At 37.7% G+C, this 25,864-nt stretch overlaps 1 protein-coding gene across 2 annotated transcripts; it reads left to right on the top strand.

Annotated features, from left to right (window-relative positions):
* The first annotated feature begins 381 nt into the window (after window positions 1-381).
* On the top strand, window positions 382-25,447 carry LOC111156842 (lactamase beta 2). 2 transcript variants are annotated; one of them, XM_022517942.1, is made up of 7 exons: window positions 382-551; window positions 6,148-6,311; window positions 11,586-11,712; window positions 18,412-18,590; window positions 20,937-21,085; window positions 23,981-24,062; window positions 24,780-25,447. In XM_022517942.1, exons 1-7 carry the CDS (start codon window positions 430-432, stop codon window positions 24,821-24,823), a joined length of 867 nt encoding a protein of 288 aa, XP_022373650.1. In that variant the 5' UTR covers window positions 382-429; the 3' UTR covers window positions 24,824-25,447. The 2 variants fall into 2 exon arrangements, with proteins under 2 accessions (XP_022373650.1, XP_022373651.1); XM_022517943.1 differs by lacking the exon at window positions 382-551 and adding an exon at window positions 676-860.
* Window positions 25,448-25,864: the final 417 nt, after the last annotated feature.

Consider the following 25,864-nt stretch of genomic DNA (forward strand, 5'->3'; position numbering starts at 1 on the left):
ATCGCCATTGCCTGAAAATAAGCCCACCTTCCCAGAATATAGTGCTCCATAACTAACCCCAAATCGGCCTGCCCTGTGCTCCACAAGACTTCCCAGGTTAAAATGTCTCTCGTCCTCTGGGATGAACGCCACAAATTGCTGTGAAATCACCAGGTTGTGACAGGAAATGGCGCGCGGCCAGCCGAACGCAACCTCGCCTCGAGAAGCCTCACGCCTCGCGCCCTACCCTACGCTCCCGCCTCCGCCTACGGAGCCCGGGCGGCGTCAGGTGACCTCTGGCCCCGCCCCCAGCACAGCAGGCGATTTCCCCTCCTCCCTTTCGCGCTACATCAGGCGACTGCTGGCCCCGCCCTACCTCCTCCCCTACATTGGCCTAGTAGCCGCTTCCGCGTTCGAGTAGTTGCGCCGCCCCGGGCTGCAGCGGCGGTCATGTCGGCTGTTTTGCAGCGCATCGAGCGGCTCTCCAGCCGGGTGGTGCGCATCCTGGGCTGTAACCCGGGACCCATGACCCTGCAGGGCACCAACACCTACTTGGTAGGGATCGGCACCAGGTAAACGTCCCTATTCCTCTTTAACAAACGTCCCGGCCTGCGGGATGCCCAGAGCTGGGGCTGGGACGACTGCTCGGCGAAGGCGGAGAGGCTGTGCGCCCCTGCAACCTGGAGCTCAGTGTCCAGTCCGGTCCAGGCAGCCGCACCGAGGACCATCTTCCGACGCCCCCATTCCAGGCCTCCCCCAAATCACTGCAATACCGGCTGGTAACCTACCTCAGAAATGACTAATGAGGGTGAAATAGTGAGAAAAATCAAAACTACCTGCTTTTGAAACCCAATGGGCTTTGCCTAATGTTGAATGACAGGGTGAGTGTTTAAGCTGTCGAGAAATTAGGATCGCCTGGAGTTAAAAATCCAAGAAAGCATTTACTTTGCTCACCTTCTGACTTTTCACTAGTGTTTTGCTCAAGAGTATAACTTGCCCTTCACAAAAGTGATTAATTGTGCTGAGGCCTTTTTCTTAACTAAGCGGCAGAGGGCAGGATTTTCATGCTTCCAAATTGCTGGAGTCTGAAACACCAAGGAGCCCCGTAGTTCTTGGGAAAGAGGAGCAGACTGATTTTGGTTTTCGTTACTATTGTGTAGCCTCATTTAAGTTACTTTGCATATGGAATAACCTATATGTATTTCTAAGATTCTTCTCTTGTTCAGCTGCATTGTTTTAGTGTAATTTTGCCTAAGTGGTGAGAAACGGTGTACTCCACAAATGTGCATGAACAAAATTTTATATGCTTCGTCTTTAGTATACCCTAGGTAATACAAAATAAAAATAAAATACCGTTCCCCTTAAGCATAGAATTTAATTGTATATTTCAAGATGTGTTAAAATTAACATAACTGATTTCTAAAAAACAGTTTAATAGTAATTGGAGTTTCCACTTGAAGTATCTGCTGGATTTGCCTTTTTTCAGTAAATCAGAATTTTAGATGGAGCAGAATGAAGGAACTAGAAGTGCTGAAGTCAGACAGGCAGAAGTTAGGTTCAGAAGAAACAAGGCAGGGTCCAGTAGGTACAGGAGCTTTAGGCAGCCTCCAGAATCTAGGACGATAGAGAATTCAGCGGAAAAAAAATACTTTAGAGTAGAGTCTGTCTTGTCTGGGACTCCCTCACCCCAGAAGTCCATAGGCATTCTCTTCTCTCTTCAGTGTGTCATGTTAAGCTAGTTCTAACATCAGTACCTATTCTAAAAATTGACTATAGTCAAAATTGCCCTAAAAAGTCTCTTAGGAGGCACTGTATTAGAGATCATGTACAATCACAATAAGTTTGGTGCAGCCTGCTTTTTCTTCCAGCAATAAAGCAGATGGCTGGTTCTGTTTGAAAACCAGATGAAGAAGTTGGCTTGCATTTGGGGGGCATGTTGTATGAAAAATACATACTGTTATCTTTAAACACTAGAACCACATTCGGTGTAGCAAAGTACTTGTGCTAAAAAGAGACATAAATAACCTGAAAGTAACTGAGAGAAGACATGCATGGTCTCCCACTTTACACTGCTTCCACTACTACTCACATAAAGTCATGGGGTGGAATGGCCAGTGGAATCACTCATATGTGATACATATATGATGAATCCATATAGTCGCGCTAGAATAAGTTAGTGTGTAGATAATGCTACTCTACCGTATAAAGTAGAAGTCAGGTGGCAAGCAATGAATACTAATTGGGTTCAAGTAAGAGGTTCAGATATTGGTATCCACCTGTCTGCACAAAACTATGCACACAGGTGGCTCCTATATCACCAAATCCAATGGCATTTTTCCATTCCCATTTTATTTGAACTTCAGTATCTTTTGACACTGTTGACCATTCCCTCCTTGATTTGCTAATGCCACATTCTCCTGGTTTCCTTCTACCTCTCTGGCTGTTCTTTCTCAATCTCCTTCATGGAATCCACCTCTTTACCAGATCTTTAAGTGTGTGAGTTCCTTAAGATGTAATAGTCTTTTCTGTTCTCATCTATATTCCCTACCTACGTGATCTTACCAACTTCCTTCGTGTCAAATGAATTTCCCTAAATGAATTTAGGGAATACCAAATGAATTTCCAAATGAAATTCATTTGGGTTTCAAATGAATTTTCCCTAAAGCATTACTAAACCTAGTGTGATGCCTAGTGTATAGGTACTCAGTAACATTTGAATGGATAAATAATAGCCAGATCTTCTGAAGAGTATTTCCATGTTCCTCTTCTGCTCAAGAAACTCTAAAAGCTGCAGTTTTAACCTTTATTACCAAAACTGTAACTCCCTGGAGGGCAAATAGTTTATCTTTTAATAGGGAAAGGCAATCTAATGTAGTAATTAGAGTTAAGACTCTGTACTCTTGTCACCTAAATCCAAACCCTAGTTTATGACTTCAGACAAGGCAGTTGATTCTCTAAGCTTCAGGTTCTTTATCTGTACACTGAGAATTGAATAGCATCCACCTCAAAGGATGTTATGAAGATTCAGTGAAATTTAAATGAAAAATCTAATCAAAAGCACTTAACAAATCCTAGCATATGGAAAGCATACTATTATGTTAGCTACTATTATCACTTCTTCCATCATAACATCCAGACAACACTAGGTTCATGGTAGGTGCTCAGAAAATACCTAATGATTTGCATCTTATAATGAACATAACACAGTATCTTGTACATGGTAATCATTCATTAGAATTTGAACTAAACTCATTCAACATATATATATTGAGTGCTTACTTTGTGGCCAGGACTGTTCTAGATTACTAGGGGTACATCAACAAACAATAATTCATTCATAGTAACTTAGACCTGATTTTATCATCTCTTCTCTTCCTCCTCTACCAGAATCAGGGGTTCTTAATCGAAACTCTATGGTCCTAAAAACGATATAGTTCAGGGAGTCTCACCTTAGCGGGGCGGGGTGGGGGGGGAGCAGAATTATGCCATTATTAAAGTACCTCAGACTGAAAATTAGCCTTTATTCAATTATGAATATGGACAACAAACCATAGTGGTAGTAGCAGTACCTATGATTTTTTTCTCTAATATTTTCATTGCATATTATAGTCATGATAGATATTTCAAAATTGCATGTGTATTCATCTCCATTTAGAAATTACGATCATTGGGGCACCTGGGTGGCTCAATGGTTAAGTGTCTGCTGGGCTCCCTGCTCAGCTCAGCGGGGAGTCTACTTCTCCCTCTCCCTCTGCCTGCTGCTCTGCCTACTTTTGCGTGCATGCACACGCACTCCTTCTATCTCTCTCAACAATAAATAAAATCTTTTTTAAAAAGAAAAAAAAGAAAAGAAGTTATGATTATTCTAAGCTTTGATGCTGATCTTGTTACTTTATATGGTAGTAAAGAAGCACATGTAACACTATAGCATAATTTTTTTTTAATTTTGATAACTATTTCAATAGAATTGATTTATTTTGTAATCTTACATGTTTTATTTTATACACTCCAAAAAAATTATTCTGAGACTAGTCCATGGGCCACACTGCCAAAGGGGCCCAAAACATCAAAAAGGTTAAGAACCCATTACCTAAAGTTGTCCATCAAAACCTACTGAAGTATTCCCCATATCCAAAGAAAATGGGCATTGCAGTTAGAAAGGTGTGGGTTCAAATATATCCTGTGCTGGAATTCGTGAGTCTAGTCAAGTTACAATATTACATATATGTCTGACATGTCAAGGCCTCAGTTTCCTCATCTGTACAATGAGGGTACAATTTTGGGATTGTTTTGATGATTAAATAAAATGAAAGAAAGCCACTACCTTATTTATTCATCCAACGAACATTTACTATCAAGTTCATGCCACCATCTAGATCCTGGCAAAATCAGACCAGGTTCCTCCCCTCATGGAACTTAAATTTGTAGGCTGTGGGAAGGTGTGGAGATAGGCAAAATTAATAAACAAGTAAATATATAATATGTCACATGGTAATAAGTGCTATGAAGAAAAAGCAAGGAAAGATGGCTGGCAGCGTCATCAAAATTCATCATAACCCAAACCATATTTATCTCAAATTTGCTCCCTCCAGTGTTTATATTCTTCATTAATCACACACCAGTCATCTTACCTAGAAACCTCAAAATCATTAATTTTTTTCCCTTTCCATGCCAAATCCTGTTGTTTAAAAAAAAAAATCCTGTTGATTGTGCCTCCTAAATGTTTTTTAACCACCACCTCCATATATTTCCACTGCCTACAGAACCTCATAATGTATTTGTGGGCCAGTATATCCATCTCGTCTCCCTTTCTCCAGAAGGAGCAGTTATAACTATGTACTTGTAAAGTAGAGCCATTGCTCTATGGAACTTAAGGTGTAGATAAAAGCCTGTGGATCACAAGGCCATTGTCCCCACCTCCACCCCTGACCCCTCCCCCATTGGAGGAGAGTTTGTTTTTTTTTGGCTGTGCATCTCAGGGAACAGGGTTAGGGAAACAAACCATCCCATATAAAATAGCCATCCAGATACTTCAGGTCATATTTACCCCATTTGAATGTTCTGCAGAATGTTGTTTATCTGTCACTGTTACTCTTTGTTCTCATAGCTTCCTCTTCCCACTTTCCACTAGAATGCAAACAGGATTTTTTGTCTTGCAAGAAAGGCATGGCACATAGTAGATAATTTATAGTTAATAATGTATTAATGAGTGAATGACTGAGACTTCTCATCAAGACTAACCTTCTCTCCCCCAACCTGAATTAGGGAGGTACTATTGTGAAGTGGCATGAATTTAAAAATTTATGAGTTGGTTCTTGAGGAGGAAGATGTCCTGCTTATATATATATATATACATATATATGTTATATTTATATACATATTTAGATATATATATTATTTACATATATGTAAAATCAGGAAAATTTTATAGAGAAAGACCATCATCCCATGAAATGGTGAGGAAGGGCAAACAGTATAAAGAAGGTTCAGAACCACAAGCAGAAAAATATAACTGATAGGGTTGTTTAGGTAAAGAAAGAAAGCAACTCAGACATCTCCCCATGCTTCCCTATTCCTTTCATTTTCATGTGGAAGGAAGCCAATGTAAAACTTTAATGATAAGTTTTGCATGTAGTGCAGAAGACTAGGTTTCTTGAGGAATACCTCTGAATCTAATTCTTTCATATCTATGAGACGTCTGAATATGTTGTAAAAGATCTCAAAGCCAGAGTGGATAAAAGCACATATTCTAGAGACAGAATACCCAGGTTTGAATGCTAGCTTTGCCATTTATTTGCAGAGTAACCTTGGGCAAGTTATATAATAAAATACCTCCTTTAAATGATCGTGATGAATAACACAATTGTTAAAGTATGTAAGGTCTTTGGAGTAGTGCCATATTTAAGTGGTATGTAAGTATTCAATATTATTGTGCCTTGAACTTGCCAAGTTCAGACTTATATGGAGCTCTAAGATTTTTTCAAAGAACTTTTCTTACAGTGAGATTACAATAGTTAGGGCACAATATCATATAGCTGGTTTTCAAGCAGGTTGAAAGCCAAGCAATTTAAGCAGTTTCTTAAATGTAATAGGAATTATCTGTGTGAGAAATATGCTTCTATTAATTCTGTGTTCCAATTGTGTGATTATCGTCCATTTAATTTTCAGGAGAATCCTCATTGACACTGGAGAACCAGCAATTCCAGAATATATCAGCTGTTTAAAGCAGGCTCTGACTGAATTTAACACAACAATCCAGGAAATCATAGTGACTCATTGGCACCGTGATCATACTGGGGGTATAGGAGATATTTGTAAAAGCATCGATAATGGTAAACAGAAAACATTAATTAAGCTCTTTGAGAAAAACTATGTTTTCAGAATAATTTATTTCTGTTACAGAAGTAAGTAAGCCAGTCATTTACTGAATACCTCATATACTTATATGGTACTTTTAGAAATTAATATACTTTTGATACTGCCCCCAAGTTTAACAAAAGAGGAAAGGAAAAGTCCTATTTTCTATTTCAAAACTCTTATCCCTCTTAATTTCCCCCTTTTCCCAGAGGAGAAGGTCAGTGGATTTTGTCTGTAGTAGTAATAATGACATTTGCTGCTTCAGAGCTAATAATAACTAACCACTCTTGAGCATTTACTATGTGCCAAGCCTGTGATAAACACTACATGGGTCTACAAGGTAGCTTCTATTACTGTCCACACTCTAAACATGATCTCAGGTCTTCCATAACTTTAAGGCAATTACTATGATACATGAAAATGCATGGGGAAAGATCATTGTATTGACAGTTCTCCATCCCTGAAAGTTCTGACACTTTACCATCTTGGTCCTTTTACCCCCATCTCACCATCACACACATCGATTCCTTCCTTCCTTCCTTAAACAAATTCAAGTGACCACTCTTGTCCAGGCCCTGTTCTTGGCACAAGGGATGCGGCAGTGCACAAAACAAAGACTCTGCTCTCCTGAAGCTTGCATTTTAGTAGGGAAGGTAAATGGTGAATAAATAATAGGTCAGAGGTGATAGGTGCTATGAAGAAAAATAAAGCTAAGTGAAGAAAAAGGGGAGAGAAAATAAAGTGACAGAAGGCAGTGGCTTGTATCTAAGGTGGCTAGGGAGAGGGAGAAAGCTATACAGGTATCTGAGAGGAGCCTATACCAGACTGAAAACATTGCAGGAGCAGAGCTACTAGAATTGGGGTATACTTGGCAAGTTCAGGGCATATGAAGGACAGGAGGGTCAGGAACATTCATTCACAGAAGGGACATACATACACATTCATCTTGTGTTTTTAAATATTTTTAAATGTCTTCTTTTTAGGACTTGAGACTACAATTAGGACACCAAGATATTATCAACCAAAGCACCCCAGATCACCAGGCTGCCCATTATAAAAAACGCTTTAACCTCACTTTGTTACCCTCTAGCCTCCTTTCTTACAATCCTAGAGGACTGTATGCCACAAGAAATCATCTTTCAGTCTAACTTCTCCTCACCTTTCTCTTGTCTATCTACCCATTACATTTTGTGAATTAAAAAACTATGCTGAAGGTTCTTGACTAGCTTTGGCCAAATTTTTTAGCCTGAGTTTTAATTTAATGTTAAATTAAATGTTAATGTTAAACATTTTAAATGTTTATGACCTACTTTTTCTCCTTCATAAATCAACTTTATTGATCTTGAATTTGTATACATAAAATTTAGCCATTTTAAGAATATAGTTTGATAAACATCTTTGTGACCAATCTAGTCAACATAAAGAATACTCTCATGACCCCAAAAAGAGGTCCCCTCGTGCCTGTCTGCAATGATTCCCCCTCTAGCAACCACTGATCTGCTTTATTTCACTATAGATTAATTTTGCCTCTTCTAAAATGCCACATAATGGAAGCATACAGAATCACTCTCTAGCTTCTTTCACACAGCGTCATGTTTTTGAGATCACCTATGTTTCAGTATCAATAGGTTTTTCCATTATTGCCAAGTGGTAATCCGTGGGAGGACTATACCAGGATTTGTTTATCCATTCATCTGTTAATAGACACCTAAGCTATATCTTTAAATTAAAAATTAGGGGGCGCCTGGGTGGCTCAGTGGGTTAAGCCGCTGCCTTCGGCTCAGGTCATGATCTCAGGGTCCTGGGATCGAGTCCCGCATCGGGCTCTCTGCTCAGCGGGGAGCCTGCTTCCCTCTCTCTCTCTCTGCCTGCCTCTCCGTCTACTTGTGATCTCTCTCTGTTAAATAAATAAAAATAAAAATCTTAAAAAAATAAATAAATAAATAAATAAATTAAAAATTAGGAGTACCTGAGTGGATCAGTTGGTTAAGCATCTGACTCTTGATTTCAGCTCAGGTCATGATCTCAGGATCATGAGATGCAGCCCCGTGTTAGGCTCCATGCTCAGTGAAGAATCTGCTTGAGATTCTCTCCTCCTCCCTGGCCCCTCCCCCTGCATGTGCACACGCACATGCACACTCACTGTCTCTCAAAAATAAAAATCTTTTTTAAAAATTTTAAATCATTTTTGGGTTCCATACAAAATAATGAATATTTGCATAATAGATTATGACTTAAAGAAAATAAGGAGAAATTTGACCCTGCCTCATAGCCACTAAAATTTTAATACTTTGAAAAGTAGCTCATCGACTTTCATTCTGAACTGTATTGAAGCTAGACCTTGAGTTGCCCAGCACTGAAACAGTGCAGAGGTACCTTTCAGAATCTCCCCTCAAGAGTCCATGTATTTCTTCATTCTCTAAACCCTTAATTGCTAGCATTCTTGTTCCATTTTGTTTTATTATTTTCTTTGCTCCATATCATTTTACTACTTCAGTTAATTATTAGTATGGCAGAAATTTGTCAGCTGCTTTATGATTCTAACAACCTGTGGTTTTACTGGCCACACCAAAATTACAAGTGTCATTTGTAAGATTCCTTTGAAAAGATACAGCAACCTGCTTTCAAACCTTTAAGATACAATCAGTATATAATTCTAGAACTCCCAGTGGCTGGCAGGAAGCCACAATTTTACTAGACATGAGAACTATATAGTCCCAGGCTGCCCCAGTGTTTTGGCTTGTTTTTGAGTAAATCTTATAAAATATATTTTGTGACCTGATAAATATGTGATTTATTTTGCAGCTGAAGTTGGGTCTTTGCCATACATTTCCCATCCCGGTCTTAAAGAGTCAAATGTTTGCTTCTATGCCTCTCAGTTAGATTGTGTTTTCATTAGAAAGTATTATAATATCACATGTTTGCATCAGCTTCCATAATTAGCATTAACAATGATGTTATAACCCATTATTCAAACCTTTAACAAGAAAGATTTTCTACTGTTAAAATAGTATGATAGAGACAGAAAGTAGATAAGTGATTGCCAGGGGCTGGTAGGAGGAGTGAATAGGGAGTGACTACAGTTGGGTAAAGGGTTTTTTTGAGGGATTTTGAAAATGTTATAAAATTAGATAGTGGTGATAGTTATACAGCTCTTTGGATATATTTTAAAAACACTGAATTGTACTCTTTGAAAGAATGAATTTTATAATATTGAGTTATATCTCCATAAGCTTTTATTAAATATAACAATTATTATATGATTGCTTTCAGCATACCCTTCTCCATCCTGCCTAGACAGATTGTTATTGTGAGTAGGATGTGTGTGTATTCATGTTTGTACATAACTTTAAAAACTGACACAAAGTTATTTCATAGTATGACATTTGTTTTGTAATTTCAAGATAATGGTGAGTTTTTTGGAAGGATTGTGTGCCAGAGGTCTCATAACTAGAAATATAATACCTCTCCTTCTTTACTGAAAGACAAAATTATACAGATTAAAAATAAACACATACCAAAAAACCTCCCCATCTCACTCCAGAATGAAGACAGCCTTATTATGTAATGCCATTTCCCAGAATAGCATATTATTTTTTGCTTCAGCCTCTAAGATATAAAATAATAGAGTTTGGGCTGGAGAGAGAAGGTCTAGTCCCAGTGTGTTTTATTTTTATTATATTTGCAATATTTCTATCTCCTTATCTCCTATACTAGCCTGACTTCTGTGCCTTGTCAGTTTTTCTCTGAATGTCTTTTTCTCCCAAGTTTCATTGCTGTCACCTTAGTTCTAATACTCACATTCTTCCAGCTGGGTTATTAACAAGTCATCCCCTCCTGGTCTTTCTGATCTCTCACCCTCCAGTGTCCCACCTAGAGCTGCCATATTGATCAGTTAACACTATTTGGTTTTCTTTCTAAAGAGAGTACAGTGGCACACATATGGTAGAGTTTAAATTCCTCTTTTCTGTGAAAGGCAATTTAAGGCCTTCCATGATCTGAGCTCATCTAATCTCCCTGTCTTTATCTCCATGTCTCAGCCAGTGTTTTGCATTAGACAAGTTGGTAGCATACATTGTTGCACATCTGCCATGCTCATTGTCATTTCTATGCTTTTCCTAATACTGTTCCCTTGCCTATAAATCATTCTCTGTACCTTTTCCCAAATCATTCATCTTGTAAGCCACACTTCAAGTTCTGTCATATTTGTGAATTTTTTCCTAATTGTTTTCCTTTCTCTAAACTATTGCTTTTATTAGCTGAATAACCCACTTAGCATTCATTAAATGGTACTGAGTATAGTTCTCTAATTATTTCTTATCTGTAAGTTTTATTTCCCCAACTGTGATAGTTTTTAAGCACTTCAATGTCACAGTGCTTGTAATCACTCTATATAGTATACTTGGCACCCAGCTGTTGATTGGTTAATTGATTTTCTTTGTGTCAGTGGGAGGTAGTATGGGTTAAATTTATTTTAATGGTGTAATATCTCAGTCCTGGGTTTGGGGCTTTCTTTCAGCAGTCACAGAAAGAACACTATGTTAATCATCATTTTGTTACTAAGTACTGCCATGATGCCATGACTTCTTTTGCTATATGCTAAGACTGGACAGAAAAACATTCCTCGGTTCTGTATTGCTGCCTCTTCAACACCCATCTTGATATCAAAGCTAGCCAAGATTATGAAGAACTACTTTCAAACTTTCATATAAAATAAGAGTGACTAGAAAATCACAAAGGCTTTTATGTAGACCTAGAAGTGCATGAGAGAATAAAAAGCTCTTTTGTTGAGGTAGAAAAAAATGGTTCAAATCCCAGAGATAGGCTGCTATAATCCATCCCATTTTCTCTTGTCTCTTAATGTTAATATTTTTTGCAGTCATTCACAGTTAGCTCTATGAAAAGTTGATCTCTTATTTTTTTTGTTTTCATTGAAGAATTTAAAGAGCATACTTTTAATGAAATCAGATACGAAACATGACATGACAAAAGTGCAAAATTGAATAGGTAGACTGCAGACTTAGAGAAGAACAAAATCATGAATTAAGCAACAGTGTTACAAAAGGAAGGAGTTTGAAACAAGAAAGAATAAAAATGGCTGAAATAAATTAATGGGGTAGAGAAAGGGCTTAAGAAATTACTGCAAAAACCAAATACAAGAAAAACATTAGGAAAGAAAGTTGATCTCTTAAAAGGCTGAATTATCACTTAGAGTATGACTTAATATATTTCATATGTTTTGTTACTAGACACTACATATTGCATTAAAAAACTCCCACGGGATCCTCCGAGAGAAGAAATTATAGGAGATGGAAAACAACAATATGTTTATCTTCGAGATGGAGATGTGATAAAAACTGAAGGTGCCACTCTCAGGTCAGTAAATGTCCTTTAATCAGGGAAGGGGGAGGGTTATGTATGTGTCTTATAAAAAGGGAGTAAAGGAAGATTTCTGAATTTTTGCTTGTATGAGTGAGGAATATCCCGGGAAGGATATAGAAGATCTGATAACATGGTACTCTGGGAAGAAACACCAGGTTGCTTGAGAAATAGGAGAAAAGGAAGAGTTTTCATTCTATCCACCCTTTTTAAGTTATTTGTTTGAGTTACATGATTACCAGTTTTTTAATAAAATTTAAATTAAGAAATAGATAAGTATTTCCTGCTGGGAATGGTTTTGGGCTCTACTCATCAACTAAATTCAGGACTTTCTCATGCTCTCAATTCTAAAAGATGACCCATACGTAAAGTAAATACATTTTAGGTCAGCCCCATAATCCCCCATGACCTAAATCAGGTCGAAAAGTTGTTTCATACTCAGTAATTTTAAAACTGAACTACGTAGGGTTCTCCTCTATCCCCCACAGTCTACTTGCTTTCTGACTTCAGAACACCTACTGCTCTCAGCACTTAAGATTTTATTTTTGCTTCTAAGACAGAAGCTGGCTTCAGTTCATCTTTATCACTCCCCCTTTCCCCACCCACCACATCTTATCATGTTAGATTTTACCTTAAAAATATTTGCCCATGCTGTCCCTTTTTCTTCATGTCCACTACCACTACTTCTTATTTAGTATTCCTGTCTCCAGGCTCCCCTTTCCAAACTACACTTCATACCCAGTGTCACTTGAAACCTTGAATAATTCTTAGTGCCTATGAGATCATGTTTATTCTCCTTACCATGTCACTGTCTAGCCCCAAACCACTTTTCTTCCAAGTTCCTACCACCGCCATTGCAAATACAATTAACCATATCCAGATACCTGGACACATTATGTATGTTCATGCCTTTGCTCATGCCTTCCCCTTTACCAGGTATGCATCACGACTTTCCCCCTACTTGTCTCCCTCATAAATACTTACCTATTCATTCTTCAGACTTCAGTTCACAAGTTACTTATTTCAGGAACCCTTTCTGGGCAGAATTAACTGCTCCTCCTGACTTTTTTTTTTTAAGATTTTATTTATTTGAGAGAGAGAGTGAGTGAGCGAGAGAGAGGACAAGCCAAGGGGAGAGGCAGAGGGGGAGGGAGAAGCAGACTCCCTGGTGAGCAGGGAGCCTGATGCAGGGCTTGATCCCAGGATCATGACCTGAGCCAAAGGCAGATGCTTAACCAACTGAGCCACCCAGGCGCCCCTTTCCTCCTCTAACTTTCATATAACTTACGTTATTTTATCATAACACTTATTAAATTCTATTGTAATTTTTGTATAAGTAGGTATCTCCATAAAAGGTCATCAACCCTTTAGGTTCACAGTATTAGTTAATGCCAGTCGCTGTAGCAAACCGACCCCCAAATATATAATAGTTCAAACATGAAATAAGTTTTCTTCCCAATCACATAACGTCCAGGAAGGACTCCTGATTATCAAGTGGCCCCCCTGCAGGAATGTTTTAGACACCTTCCATCTTGTGATTCCACCATCCTCAAGAGTTGGTTTCAAGGTTGCTTTGTTCACCTCAGCCAGTCCAGTGGGTGGCAGAGAAGGAGCATGGAAGGGATCTTTCATGGTAGGCTTTCACAGACCAGACCTTCTGTTACACTGGCTATAAACTCAGTCATAGGCCACTCCTGACTGCAGGGAAGCTGGGAAATAGGGTTTAACTTCATGCCCAGGAGAAAGAGGAAGGAGGTTTGATGATAAACTAGCTATTCTCTGATACACAGCAGAAGCCAGATTCATCTTCAGATCCTCAGTCCCTGGCATATGGAAACACTGAATATTTATTCAACAGGTAATAAATATCTACAGAGGGCAGTGGATAAGCAAGTGAACGAGAAAGAGAAAATAACTGGATATCCATGCCCCCTTTCAAGCCAGTGTTCCCTTTTTCCTAATATGCCTTTGATTTGTAAATTTAATTTATAAACCCAACTAATTTCTGGGCAATTTTCTTAAAATGTTCTTGTTGGAAATATGATAGTGTCTCCTGTAATTTGTTTATGATACCAAAAGATAATAAACATTACATTACTAATTCTTCAGAGAGTATTCTTGACAATACTGATTTTCCCCCATCACACATTAAAGACCTATCTCAAAGGCTTGGGAATCACAGTACTGGTTTATTAATTATCACAGAATCGTGGATATTAAATCTATACCTAATTTGCAGATTAAGAACATTCGGCCCTTGGTAGTTAATTACCACCCATCTGCCATAAACAGACCATATACTGTAAGGTTTTAAGAGAGAGACACAGCAGGGAGAAGAAGCAGAGAGAGAGGGAGAAGGACAAGCAGTCTCCCCACTAAGCAGGAATCCCAGTGTGAGGCTCGATCCCAGGATCCTGGGATCATGACCTGAGCCAAAGACAGATGCTTAACTGACTGAGCCACCCAAACTCCCCTATTTTAAGCTTTTTTTTTTTTTTTAAGATTTTATTCATTTATTTGACAGAGAGAGAGAAATGGTGAGAGAGGGAACACAAGCAGAGAGAGTGGGAGAGGGAGTAGCATGCTACCCGCTGGGCAGAGAGCCGGGTATGGGGCTCGATCCCAGGACCCTGGGATCATGACCTGAGCTGAAGGCAGATGCTTAATGACTGAGCCATCCAGGTGTCCCCTATTTTAAGCTTTTTATTAACATATACAACAAGAAAAGTGTGTATATCATCCATGTGCAACATGGTGTATTGTTATAAACTGAACAAATCACATGAGCAGCTTTCAGATCAAGAAACAACAACAAGGGTGCCTGGGTGTCTCAGTTGGTTAAGCATCCGACTCTTAGTTTCAGCTCAGGTCATGATCTCAGAGCCATGAGCTTGAGCCCCACCTCAGGATCTGCACTCAGCATGGGGTCTGCTTAAGGCTCTCTCTCCCCTTCCCTCTGCCCCTCCCCACTCTGTCTCTGTTTCTGTGTGTGTGTCTCTCTAAAATAAATCTTTTAAAAAATAACTTAGTAAATAACCTTTTCACAAAAATAAATTATAATTATGCTAGAATCTGAATAAAACATTTAGTTTGCTGATGACGATGCTTCCTATTTCCATTTTTATCAAGTAAATAAAACCCAGTTGTTTTAAATATTAACAAGAAGATTCATCATTAAGCAAAAGTTCCATAAACAGAAGGTAAAATCTACTTAAGTTCTCAAGTATTTGATGTCCAGTTGATCTGGTCTGCTTGCCAATTTGGGGGGAAAAATACATTAGAGATGGGGACAATACCCACCAAGAACCCTTAGGTAAAAAAGTAGGAAGCAGGTTTTTCAGTAGGATTTGATTCTGAATATAACCTTCAAGAATTTTCTAGTGACCTGAGTTCCATTTCTCAAAGAAAAGTCAGTCCGACAGCTTTTGTTGACTATTCTAAATCTCCTAAGAGAGCCATCTTTATAAAGTCCACTCTATCACAGAAGTGGCAGAACTAGATAAATTGCCACCTGATGAATGGGAAGGCCACAGCTGCAGTTCCTCTGATCTTTAGCAAAGCACCTCTGATGTCATCTCCTTTTTTCCTTCTGCCTATGTGAAGTGAATTTTAACACCGTTTTTATGCAGATTAAAGCATTAGCTACCCAGGTGACTGGAGAATTAGAATTTCTGATCCCCTAACTTAAGAAATCTGTTGCCTTGGTTATCAAAGAAAACCATTACTGAGTTCTGGAGTAGGGGGTGGGGGGACAAATAGAGGGTGCACTCCGAACCCATCAATGAATAAGACAGTCTGCAGACTCTGAAAAAGAGTGGTTCTCCAAGTGAGTTTCTGTAGATTAAAAAAGATTGGGGGTCTGTTTGTAAACGCATTGTATGTATGATTGTTCCTAAGATTGTCCATAAGATACAAGCACACCCACACCCACATACTCTTATAGTGGTGGAAAATGCCTCTTGGAATTATTTTCATGTAACATTGTATACTTTCATCAATAGGTTGCAATGGGTTTAATCAAAAAAAAAAAAAAAAAAAAAGTCTCCATATCACAGTTTACTTTCCCTGTCCCAGACCTGGAGCAAGCCATGTCTGCAAGAAGCCCTGGTTTATTTGAGTGGGAAATGGTATTTCAGTTCCATCCAGAACTAAGTGTCAGGCATGCTCAAGACTTGTGGAGTGTCATTACTTCTGGGCTTTTCATAGAGTTAAGGAAAAAAATGAAATGATGAATTCATAATGATTCCTCAATTCAGATGAGAAACAACCCCCAAAACCTTAATTTCCTCATTCATGTATTTTTTTTTCTTTATCCCACAGTAAAAATCTTGCTTCTCAACATCAGTTTATTGTTTATATTGTCATACAGTAAACACAAAACAGTTTCGGAAACACAGTAACCAGTAACACTGCCAACAATAAACCTATTAAGTAAAATTCAAAATCTTTCCATTTCTTTTAACCTTAAGATACATTCTATTAAAGATGTATAATCTTCGTATTTCAGAATTATTTGAACTAATAGTAGCATGACTGTGCTATCTTTCCAGTATATGGTAAGATTGATTTCTTTCATGTTTATAGTTTTAGTTTTATGTTTAGGATATATATTTACATAGCTCAGAAGTTAAAACTAATAAAAAAAAGTTACTATCAGATAAGTCTTACTTGCATCTCTGTTCCCTACATCCCACCTGCCTGCCCCTATAGGCAGCTGTAATTCATTAGTTTTTTATCTATCTTCCGTTTCTTTTTACAAAAATAGGGAAATATATACGTATACCTTTTTATTTCCCCAACATTTCTTGGACAAAAGAGCAACTGTAAACATTCTTTCATGCTTTGTTTTTTAAGAGAAAAGCCCTGGTTAGCATTTTTTTTTTAAAGATTGTATTTATTTATTTGACAGAGAGAGATCATAAGTAGGCAAAGGGGCAGGCAAAGAGAGGGGGGAAGTAGGCTCCCCACCGAGCAGAGAGCCCGATCCCAGGACCCTGAGACCATGACCCAAGCCAAAGGCAGAGGCGTAACCCCCTGAGCCACCCAGGCACCACTCTGGTTAGCATTTAATGAACCTCCTCCCCCATGGCTCGAGGACCCAGCTCCCACACACACCCATGGATTTTCTGCTCAGCTCTTCTGCTTTGCTGTCTTCAGGATGACAGGCTGTTTGGGGAGCTTTCCCTTTCCCAGAACTTTCTAGTAGCCCGACCACACTGCATCAACGACAGGAGCACCTCCCTTCTTGTTTTTGGTAGCATTTACCTGAGTCTCCTCACCCGCCAAGGTTCCTGGTTTATCAAAGTTGACAGCTGGGCTCTGGTTGGGGCTCTGGTTGGGGCTCTGGTTCCTCTTTAAGTGGTCCTGTCTCAGACCAACTTTTCCAAAATAACCTGGATGATGGGTGTTGAAACTGATGCTGTGGTGACACATGCCACCAGTATTACCCCCGCAGATGGTGGCCAGTGGGGCTGCGGCCGTGGCTCACATGGCCCCCAAGTTTCCAGATCTTCTCAGTCTGGATGGCTGTGTGGCTAAAACATGGTTGGTGATAAGGCCAAAAAGAGGTGGGGTACGGGGAGAACTTGCTGACTGCAAAGGGTCTATAGCCCTGGCAGAATCAAGGATCTGCTTTGTGGCACATTCAGCAAAATTGATGTCAGGGACTGGCCCAGGGCCATGCAGCCTCATCAGGGTGGCTGCAGAGCACAGGGGCCTGTGGACCTGAGCTCTGAACCCCAGGCCAAACACAGCCCCAGGCTCCAGGACCCACACCAACCACCCTGCCCTGACGCCTGCCTTGTGTGGCCTGGAACACTGGACTAAGGTCAGGGGGTAGATAGTTGGGTTGCAACATAGGTACAGCTTGCGGCCTGCTCCAGCAGTAAAGCAGAGGCATGAAAAGAACCACACTTTTTTTACCTCTTGACAATATATCCTGCAAATTACTCCATATCAGTTCACAGAGATCTTCGTTCTTTTTTTTGATGACTGCTGCATTGTATTCCATGGTGTGGTTTACCACAATGTGTCCATAGTGTCTGTCCAATGGTTGGATATCTAGGTTGTTCCTAATATTTTGTTTTTATAAGTAATGTAATTAATACCTTGTATATATTTTTTGTATTTGTGAACGTGTATTCTCAGGGTCAATTTCTAGCCGTGGGACCAGCGGGTCAAAGGGTTATGTAATTTTGCTAGAAATGCCAAATTCCCCTCCGTATGTGTTATACTATACATTTTACTCTCCCAACAGCAACTTAGGAAAGTGCTTTTTTCTCAAAGTCTCACCACAAAGTATATTGTAAAATAAACATCTATGCAAAGGAAATTGAAAAAAACAAAATGTTTTTAAATAATAAAAGCACTGTCTCTGAGTAGTGGAATGATTGTGAATTCATATCTCCTTTAAGTAGTTTTCTTTCTATTTTCGACATTTGCTGTAATTGGTGCATGCTTATTATTTATAAAATTTTTAAAAAAGGGAAAAGTATTAAATTTGTCCTTCAGAGTGGGAAATCTGATTTAAAGCAGAGAATTTTCTGATGATAATTTTCAGTGGGCCACAAGAGAAAAGGGAGCTTTTTACCCAGTTTGACACCACTTGTGTCTTATCCAGAGATAAGGCTGGAGAATAATTTCTTCTAAGCCTAAGAGTTTCTAATTGCTGCTATTTGTTCGTTTTCTTTTAACCAGGGTTTTACACACACCTGGCCACACCGATGATCATATGGCTCTACTTTTAGAAGAGGAGAATGCTATCTTTTCTGGAGATTGCATCCTAGGGGAAGGAACAACTGTATTTGAAGACCTCTATGATTATATGAACTCCCTAAAAGAGCTATTAAAGATCAAAGCTGATATTATATATCCAGGTGGGTAGTTGCTTAAATCTAGCAAACCATTTGTGTGAAATGATGAAGAAGGTTCATTTTGATTTGTCTATATGTGTGTTTTATATGTTTTCAGAGTTAGAAGAGATACCCATAAAGCAATTCTTTAAATTATGCCCCTAAGTCTTAACTAGCCATGCAATTAAAAAAGCTGGAGAGTTGGGGCACCTGGGTGGCTCAGTCGATTGGGTGACTGACTCTTGATTTCGGCTCATGGCTCAGGTCATAATCTCAGGGTCATGCAGTCCAGCCCTGCATCCAGCCATCCATCGATCTCTGGGCTCAGTGGGGAATGGGCTTGAGATTCTCTCCCTCCTCCTCCGCCCCTCCTCCAGCCCCTGCACTCACATGCTCCCTCTATCTAAATTAAGTAAATAAAATCTTTTTTTAAAAGGCTGAGAGTTACATTAATTACTTTATAAAGATACAAGGTTTATTTTTTAACACCCTTAAAGCTATTAATAGAACTGTTAAACAAAATAAATAAATTTATCTTTTGGTATCTTCACTTTTGTTAATTATTAGATTTCTGTTGCAGGCCACATTTTAGCCATGAACTCTGAGCTTCAGTTTCTTTAACTCACACTACTGAAATATCTGTAGCTTCTATGTCAACTCTAAAACTATATTAATTTCACTTCTCCAGAAAAAGAAACCTGTTTTAGTATCTCAGCTGTCGCACACTGCTCTGCAGCATGAATCTCCCTTCCATCCTAAAAGTGGAGAAAGATAAGACTCAACAAGAGGGCCCAGAAGGAAAAAGAAACTAGGTTACCTAATTTTTTAAGTCCTTCTAACTTGTTCCTAACCAGAGTCACAGAAAGATCTGTAAATAGAGTATCGTCAGTACCCTTATGTTCTCTCATGAGTTTCTCTTGCTGAGAGGATCGGAAACATAGTGGAGCTGGGCATTTGAATTCATATTATGACACAAGAGGAATGGAAGCTGACAGCTGTTTTTAAAGAGAAGAGATATGTTTCACTCACACTGAATGAAGCAAAGCTAATGAGAGGCTGCCTCATAATGGTTCTTAGAGTGTTTGCTTTAATGAATCCTTAAACCGGCTTCTGATAGAGCAGGAGCTTATATGTAAATTGTGTTCTGTAGCCACAGCCACCATATATGAGAGCCTGGCCAGTGCTGTGCAGGGACCTATACTGTGTTGTCTTTACAAAAACCCAGAGACGGGGTGCCTGGGTGGCTCAGCTGATTTAGTGTCTGCCATCGGCTCAGGTCATAACCCCAGGTCCTGGAATCGAGCCCCACACTGGGCTCCCTGCTTGGCAGGAAGGCTGCTTCTCCCTCTCCAGCTCCCCCTGCTTGTGTTCCCTCTCTCGCTGTGTCTCTCTCTGTCAAATATATACATAAAAATCTTTAAAAACAAAACAAAACAAAAACCCAGTAAAGCAGGTAGCTTTACTTCACTTTACTGCCCAGCTGAAGAAACAAGCTCAGGGATTCAGACCTTCATGGCCCCATACAAGTAAATGATTGTCAATATTCTAACCAAAGCCCATGCTCTTTACATGATAACAGGTGAGTCCGCCTCTGAATATCTTGTTCTCAACAATTTTAAACACCCCTCTTGCAGACTCGTGTCATAAATTCATGAACTATCTTAAAGAGCAATTAGATTTTAATATAACTTAATCTGGGTTGTTGACATATCTGAATTACTAGCTTATACGTAAGATTCTTAAAGCTCTACTGTGGTTCTTGTGAATTTTTAATAGATCTTAGTCACATGAAGCTACTTTTTACATTCCCCTTTTCAATCTCTTACATTAAGTGTGACACAGTGGTTAAGAGCATAGAGTGATTGATTTTAAGAGCTCTCAAGTCAGCCCTCCAGCTCCATCTCTTCTTCAACGTGTAACTGTGCGCAAGTTATCTGCCACCCCCCCATATCTTAGCTTCTGCTATAAATACAAAGAAGGGATAATAATAGTTGCTACCTCATTGGACTCTTCTAAGAATAATATATATTAAACCTTTAGAAAAGTGCCTGGCAAATAATGAGCACTCTATAAATATTACCTATCATTACTCTTGTGGATGCTGTTTTTATTGTTAAATGTTTATTTTTTATTTTTAATATATATAATAATATTCCATACAGATTTTGATATAATTATCTGTTTTTTTGGCATTGAGTATAATTTTTAAATCTTCTATCTGTATGGTTTTCCAAGTAATTCCTATTTATTAATATACTTAGTGTGCTTTTTCAGTACAGCATATGAATTATTGTTAAATAGAACAAATTAACTTCATTTGTACTTGATATTTTTTATCTGGTTGAAATAATTTTTATAATTCTAATTCAGGACATGGCCCAGTTATCTATAACGCTGAAGCTAAAATTCTAGAATACATTTCTCACAGAAATATCCGAGAACAGCAAATTCTTACATTGTTTCGTGATAATTTTGAAAAATCATTTACAGCAATGGAGCTTGTAAAAAACATTTACAAGGTAATTTTCATTTATCTTATTTGTATATAGCAATGGTTTTATTAGAATAATCTTTGTAATAGACTATAGATATGGTAAATACAATCCAGAACAGAATAAGTCTATTAATTTTATAAGTAGTGCTGCTTGTATAAACTCAAGATCAGCAATCTCAACTTTCTAGAACACAGAAGTTAAACAAATAGAAATGGACCTGGAGAACCCAAAAAAAACATTCCAAGCTATCATTAAACCTTACATACTTCATCTTTTAGGAGAGACTATTACCAACACCCTAATGATTAAGTTTTGTAATGATTTATGTATTATTGTAGCCATCTTGACAATTGGTGTCCTATCCCAAAGCAAGTGAGAAGGGTGATCTGCTAGTGACATACTAGGTTAATAGCAGTGGAAAATAGTAGCAATGCCTAACGAGGGAGAAGAAGGAGAAAGTACGTATAAAAGAACATGACTAGAATAACTTACAATGTAGAGGAAAAAGTGCTCTCACTTCAGTGGCCTCTGAGTACATATATAACAGCACTATGAGACAATCGATTAGTATAATTCCATTTTTCAGCAAAGATTACCTGGGTTTTAAAACTGCCACTAGGGGCGCCTGGGTGGCTCAGTGGGTTAAGCCGCTGCCTTCGGTTCAGGTCATGATCTCAGGGTCCTGGGATCGAGCCCCGCATCGGGCTCTCTGCTCTCTCAGGGAGCCTGCTTCCTCCTCTCTCTCTGCCTGCCTCTCTGCTTGCTTGTGATCTCTCTGTCAAATAAATAAATAAAATCTTTAAAAAAATAAAAATAAATAAAATAAATAAAAACTGCCACTACTGGGGCACCTGGCTGGCTCAGGCAGAAGAGTGTGCTGACTCTTGATCTCAGGGTCATGAGTTCAAGCCCCATGTTGGGTTCACAGATTACTAAAAAATAAATAAATAAACAACAACAACAAAAAAAAAAACCACCTCCCACTACTACAAACTGTATAGCCATAAGATACATTTGAGTGAAAAGTACCTGGGGACAATTATAATTAGTAAAGAAATTTAATGTTCCATTGGCCCAAGTGATCAAAAAACAATCATATACTCAGTGTGCTTAGGTTAAAACGGCTAAAGATAAAAAATGCCATTTACAAAAGGGTAATATAAATATTTAAATTCTGTGAAAGAGTTCATTTTCTCATAATAATAGAATATAGCCACACTAGACTATACATTGGTACATTGGGATTTTTATTCCTAACTTAAGTACAGACAACAGAACTCTGGAATCACCCTCCCAGATGAGTCATCAAGCAATTGTCCATCCCTTCAAAATGATGATTCTGCATTTAGAGGTGTAGTCACTGTATTCACTGTAAAAATGTGTCACATACCTGTTATGTATAGAATGGCATAGGTATTCTAGAGAGATTTATTCATTCAACATTTACTGGATGCCTTTGTATGCCACACAGTAGACTAGGTACTGAGACACAAAGATGACTGTATATCCCTACCCCAAAGGACTCATAGTTTAGTGAAAACAGACATGTTCAACAGATGCTTATAATACCGACTTAATCATTTTTGAGCACCTTATTGTGTGGTAGACTCTGTACTCATTGGTTTACACTTACAAATGTAATTTGAGGCCCTTAATTCATACGCCTCGAATTTTTAATACATAAAGATACAATTATTCCAATGTAATAGACTTTAAAAAAGTGTGAGCTAAGTAACTCCCAAAGGCACACAACTAGCAGATATCACATACTCAAAAGTGAGATGTCAGATACTCAAGTCTTGTTTTTTCTATCATACCAGGCTTCCTATAAGACTTCTACACAGTATATCAGAGCATAAAAGAAAGAGGAATAAATTTCACCTGATGGAAGATGCAGGCTATCAAGGCTTGTCTGGAAAAGCTTTAAAAACTTTAAAAACTTAACCAGTTTTGAAGAAGCCATTTCCAAGCATTTTCCAAGCCAGAGTACAGGAGGAAGTCATTCTAGACAGAAGGAAAAACATGCTTTGCAAGTAATAAAAGAGCATTGTATATGTATATTGTATATGTTTGAAAACCCACAAAGAGATTGCATATGACTGGAGCACAGAATGCATATGTAGATGGGCAGGAAAGGAGTCTCAGGAAATGAAGCAAGAAAGACAGACATGATCAGATCATGGTAGACTGCCATCCTAAAAAATATGGGCATTAGCCAATAACCTGGGCATGACCACTGAAGGATCTTAGGCAGAGGAGTCGCATAATTAGATCTAGAAGATCACAGTGGTGGATATAGTATATGGTAATGGAGCTTAAGAGAGGGCTTGGTTTTGGAAGTTTATATTTGGGGAACAGTAATATGTGATGTTGCTGTGTTAAATTGGTTGAGTAAGAAGTGAGTCAACAATACAACTCAATGTAAGTAAACATGAAGTTTAAGAGAAGTCTAAGGAAGTTTCCAGATGAAAACTAAAGGATGACAGAGATAGGATAACCAAGGGAAATGTACAAGGATATTATCATGTAACCTAATAAGTAAACCATAGGGTCAGTTGTCCATAGTACCATCAAAACTCTAGAATAATTTTTACAGCTATTTATTTATTCATTCATAAAATACGGAGTTCCCACTAGGTGCTAAGCAGTGCTAAGCACTGGGTATATAGTAATGAACAAAACCAATGCTGTTACTGTCCTTATAGATCTTACAGTCTATTTTATGTATAGGTATATAGATAAAAATAGAGTGGCCTAAAGCAAGACATATACAAAGTGAAATCACTTTGATTATTCCTATATAAAAATGTATTTAAGTTAAAGTTTTCCTTTTCTTCCATGTTTTAATAATTTCAACAAGATTAACTCATTCTTTTTTAAAAAAGAAATGTCTTCTTTCACCCTCATTTTTTCTTTTAGGATATTCCTGAGCATTTACATAAAATGGCTGAACATAATGTCTCACTTCATTTGAAAAAATTAGAAAAAGAAGGAAAAATATGTAAGTATACTTCCAAATTTCAATTATTTTGTTACCAGCATTTAAAATATATATATGTGTGTGTGTATATATATACACACACACACACATATATATATATATATATATATATATATATATATTTTTTTTTTTTTTTTTTACAAACTAGTTTGCTTTTAGGAAAAATAACGCCTACCAGAATCCTTCCTTGAACGTCACTGTAAGAAGGAGAAAAAAGCACTATGAAGGGTTAGTAGTGAAAGGCCAGTGGACCACAAATTGGAAGCTAAAGCTCCCACAGGAATTAGAATTTTGCTTAGGGGTTGCAGTTCTTACCCACCACAACTACAATCAAAGGCATGTAATGGGAAGATAGCCTCTCTTCTCCCTACCACAAGACCACAAAGAATTTTACATGCAGAAGATTTGGGAACAGCCAAACATTTTAGCAGTAGTAAAGGTAGTAAACTCAAAAATATTAAAGCAGTAATTCTATAAATGTTTACTAGTGTTAGATTAATTCAACAAATTAACAATCTTTATAGAATTTTAATCCTTAAAATCAAGAAGCTTGAAACTTGAATTTTGTGTAGAAGCTTCAGCAGTGCTTTTATATGTACAAAAAATACCCTTTATATTAAGCAACAAAATTATTTTAGGAATTTCTAGCCACAAAATAACTTAAAATCCATTGCTTATCTTTTGTTAAATTTTTACTCTCTAATTTTCTTTCCACAGCTAGCAACACGGATCCTGACAAGAAATGGAAAGCTAATCTTTAGTTTCAGATTAATGAAAGCTCTCTGTTTTTATTTTTAGAGAATGGTATGTTTTCTCAACTACAGTTATTTACAATGAATATAGAGTGTAGAACATTGAAAATAGCCCTAGATATACTGTAAAATAATATGTTACTTCTTCTAAAATATATATTATATTTTACGTATATAATATAGGTTATTTATCTAATCCGAGTGTTATAACATTTTACCAAAAACTCAGAATCCAACAGTTTATCCAAGTTCAGCAGATTTATGGTTACTTTAAAAATCATAAAATTTATTTAAGTTAAACTGGGCATTATTCTTGGAGATTCGTTATCTATTACAAATGGCTAATAATAGTGTTTTCTCCAGCTGCTTCAGTTAACAGAACAGATTTCTATGTAATCCTTCTTTATTTCTATCTGTAGATAATAGCTTTGTTTTCATGTTTCCATCAATCGTATTATGATTTGGCTTTAGTTCTATAACTCTATATCCTGTGTATTTTTTATAATGTATCTCACAAATGATTCATAAACATCAACTTATGGTAATTAAAAAATATTAAATTCCTAATTAAAAGCATTATATGATAGTTATTTCTATAATCCATTAGTATAACTAACTTAGTTTTCAAGTTTAGATTTTAGTATATAAACAGTCATCATATATATGAATTATATACCAAAAGTTTGTTGTTGTTTTTTAACTAGAAGATTTGTAAGAAAGGGCATTTTTTATGCAAGTAGTGTTCTTAAATATAGTGGTTAGGTTCTCAGGGTAGCCAGCAATGCTTATTTAACCCATAAGGTTGCCAAACTACTGTACTAAAATGAGCTCAGAATCCTGAGAATGTCCTTTTTTTTAATTCTTTACTAAAGCTAAAACTTTAACATTTTTTTTAAACTTTCTTTGACATCCTCACCTTTTTCTGCCCCTTTTCCCAAGGTCCCTAGCATTGTCATACTATATGTAACACTTGTTTTCATGCCTTAGAGACCTGTTTTATTCCTAAAACCCATTTCATATTACAAAATAACTGTGAACTCCACAACAATA

Source organism: Enhydra lutris, unplaced genomic scaffold, assembly GCF_002288905.1.
Source record: "Enhydra lutris kenyoni isolate GAN:26980312 unplaced genomic scaffold, ASM228890v2 scaffoldscaffold49, whole genome shotgun sequence".
Taxonomy (NCBI): domain Eukaryota; kingdom Metazoa; phylum Chordata; class Mammalia; order Carnivora; family Mustelidae; genus Enhydra; species Enhydra lutris.